The sequence below is a fragment of the Aplysia californica genome, unplaced genomic scaffold (genome assembly GCF_000002075.1).
Source record: "Aplysia californica isolate F4 #8 unplaced genomic scaffold, AplCal3.0 scaffold00336, whole genome shotgun sequence".
NCBI classification, from domain to species: Eukaryota; Metazoa; Mollusca; class Gastropoda; order Aplysiida; family Aplysiidae; genus Aplysia; species Aplysia californica.
The window spans coordinates 13,995-16,807 of NW_004797606.1; the positions used below are offsets into that span (position 1 = coordinate 13,995).

The 2,813-nt window shown below is 36.5% G+C and overlaps 1 protein-coding gene across 1 annotated transcript in view; it reads left to right on the top strand.

Moving 5' to 3' along the window:
• LOC101857125 (transmembrane protein 196) overlaps window positions 1-2,664 on the top strand; it is a gene marked incomplete at its 5' end in the record, with an annotated part of 7,106 nt that extends 4,442 nt beyond the window's left edge. The window contains 2 exon segments of the mRNA XM_005102713.3: window positions 934-1,074; window positions 1,834-2,664. Of these exon segments, the coding sequence (XP_005102770.2) occupies window positions 934-1,074; window positions 1,834-1,905 (213 nt within the window).
• Window positions 2,665-2,813: the final 149 nt, after the last annotated feature.

Sequence of the window (2,813 nt, forward strand, 5' to 3'; positions counted from 1 at the left end):
CACACACACACACACACACACACACACACATACACACGCACACACACACGCACGCACAAACACATACACACACCCAAACGAGAAAATAAAAACAAAACAAAACAATAACCCAAAAGCAAACAAAAAACAAACAAAAAACAAAAAACAACCCCTACAAAAACCAACCAAAAAACAACCTATCGTGAAATAGACAATAGGATGGAGTATGCAAATGACATGCAAAGTTATGCGTGGGGGATTTCTGACCAAGAGGGCGGGTTTGGTTTAGGTGGGTTTTTTTTCGCTGGGTTCTTGGAGGAAAAGAATCAGGGGCGGAAGGGCATCTGGGGAGAAAGGGGGAGGGGGTATCCTTTCATTGTTGTCTGTGCTTTTTCAAGACAATTAAAACAAACAAAAAAGAGCACAAACACAATTATGGTCATCCAGCACGAAGGATTCTCACGTCAAGAGATTTTTAAAAAAAACGAAACAAAACAAAAAAGTATAAAACCTATCAAACACACCATACTGTTCCACTATCGTTTGCTTTACAAGGACGATTTTATACATTAAGTATTTTTCTTTAAGAAATGAAGAAAGGTGACACGCGAAAGCACATATGATGACTTTATTTCACAATAGTCTAGTTCACTAAAGAATACGGAAAAAACCCATTACAGCTTTTTGTCTTGAAGCAAATTATGGGTGGAAAAGTCAGAGATCTTATTCGTCTTAAAAACAATGATTCGCTTTTTGGTGCAACGTAAAAAGAACATAGAGATTTTTACAATACCAAAATGTATAATCATTATAATTTTATGATACAGTTTTCATAGCAAAAAGATTTCCTATACATGCATCTCCTTTTATTTAATTCATGCCATTGCATGCTCGTGTTAAGTGTTTGATTAAAATTAAAAACATCTTTTATTGTTGTTGTTATTTCCACCTCAGGACGTACTCATCTACATTTCCCTGGCCGCAGCAGGAACGGAGATTCTCGTCTGCATGGCAGCCATTGTGCTCAGTTGCAGGGTTGCACGCGTGGCTAAGGAAGAGCAAAGCAAACAAAGAGATGGCATGTTTCACGTGAAGGTAAGGTCACGGTCGGAAATTCACTGATAAAACACTTCTTCAAAGGAATCGTTAATTTTTATTGATGTGTCAACGTAACACAATCTGTTGCATGATTTGCGAATTCTTGAGCTTCAACTTACGAGGAAAGGAAAAGAACATTTTTTGTTCTCTTTCACTTTCAATAATTTACCTTTATAAGAAATTGGCCACTTAAGAGTTTAATTGGTCGCTTGGAAAAGTGGGCTAACCCAGATTTCGGGAGTTTCCAAAAATCTTGACCTACACCAAAAGTGGACTTTGCCCTACCTATAGGAGACGTTTGGTTTCAGTGGAATGTATAATAATATTGTTTGGCTACAGAGAAAGCTCTCCTTGACTTAAAAAAACAACAACTGAACAAGTGGTAAAAACTTTACCTTCGATTTTCTCAAAATAGCATTTTTCTGGATACGACCAATTATGGAAGGTTTCCGCTATAAGGAGCCTTTTACAGTAAAATAGTAAGGCTCATTGCCTTGCACACAAAGTGTGTGAGTTTGACCCACTTTTTTATTTTAATGTATTTGTTTATTTGTATGCTGGGGTTTTGTTGTTTTTTTCTTGGGGGGAGGGGTCGACCTATAAAACATGTCTTTAAGTTGTGTTGTACCCTTCAAAGCCCGAGTTTGTCTTTATAGGCAGGATTGAAACTTCCAACTTCCTATAAGTAAATGACCAATCTGGATCGATGGAGATGTAACCATTATATATTATTCAAAATGTCGTGTTCGTCCACAGGTTCTTGGCCAAAAGGACATTGTCGTTGTTACCCGGCCCGTAGACGAACATGACGAACTTACGGCTGTGTAGACGACTCGAGACATAGCAAAGACGCCGCTATTCTTTGGTCAACCCAGAAATACGAATAATGTGTACCCTACATGGGGATTCCAAAGAGGTAGAAAAGCAATGCTGAGTACGTCATACACTGAAGGATGTTGCAAAGTAGTTCTCGACGATTTACTGTAAGACTACAAGCAATGCTGTTTTATTTATTTTTATTTTTTCGCTGTTGGTTCCTTCCTTTTTTTCATTTTTCATTCGACAGTTTCGTTTATTATAGATACTATAAGAAGGGTGGGAAGTAGAATAAACGACTAGACAAGGCAGAAACTATTTTCATAGGCCTACCATACTAACTGAATTGAAAATATTATATCCATAAAACTGAAATAACTTGTCTCTTGTCGTATGGTACTTTTTAAAAAGAGTTCTTGAGAGTTCTTCAAATGTCGCGATCAGGCAACAACAGAACAGGCCAAACAGTAATAAGACACTGAAATCTATGTGAGTTCATTGTGTTCTCTTGCTTCTTCCAAGGACCAAGGAGATATGGAATAACGACACGTTTCCAAATACTAAAGGGACCATGATATTGTTCTTCCATCAATGCCAAAATGTATACCAAAACACAATGTATTGTTTTGTGTTGAATAATTGTTTGTTTTTATTTATTTATTTTTAAAGAAATAGTTAAATCATCATCTATCATACTGAACATGTACATTTAACGAATAATTAAGTTTTTATTAAAAGGGGGAAAGGATTCTGCAGCAACAATTAGAAAAAGAGAAATAATAATTACATAAGGAGGCAAACAGACACAGTTAACGGAAATAAAGACAGAATGTTTCCGTTCTCATCAGAGATAGGGTTACAGATAAAGGGGCTTAGATAGTAAAAGAATGTCGCTAAATATGTCATATACACGTGTGTGT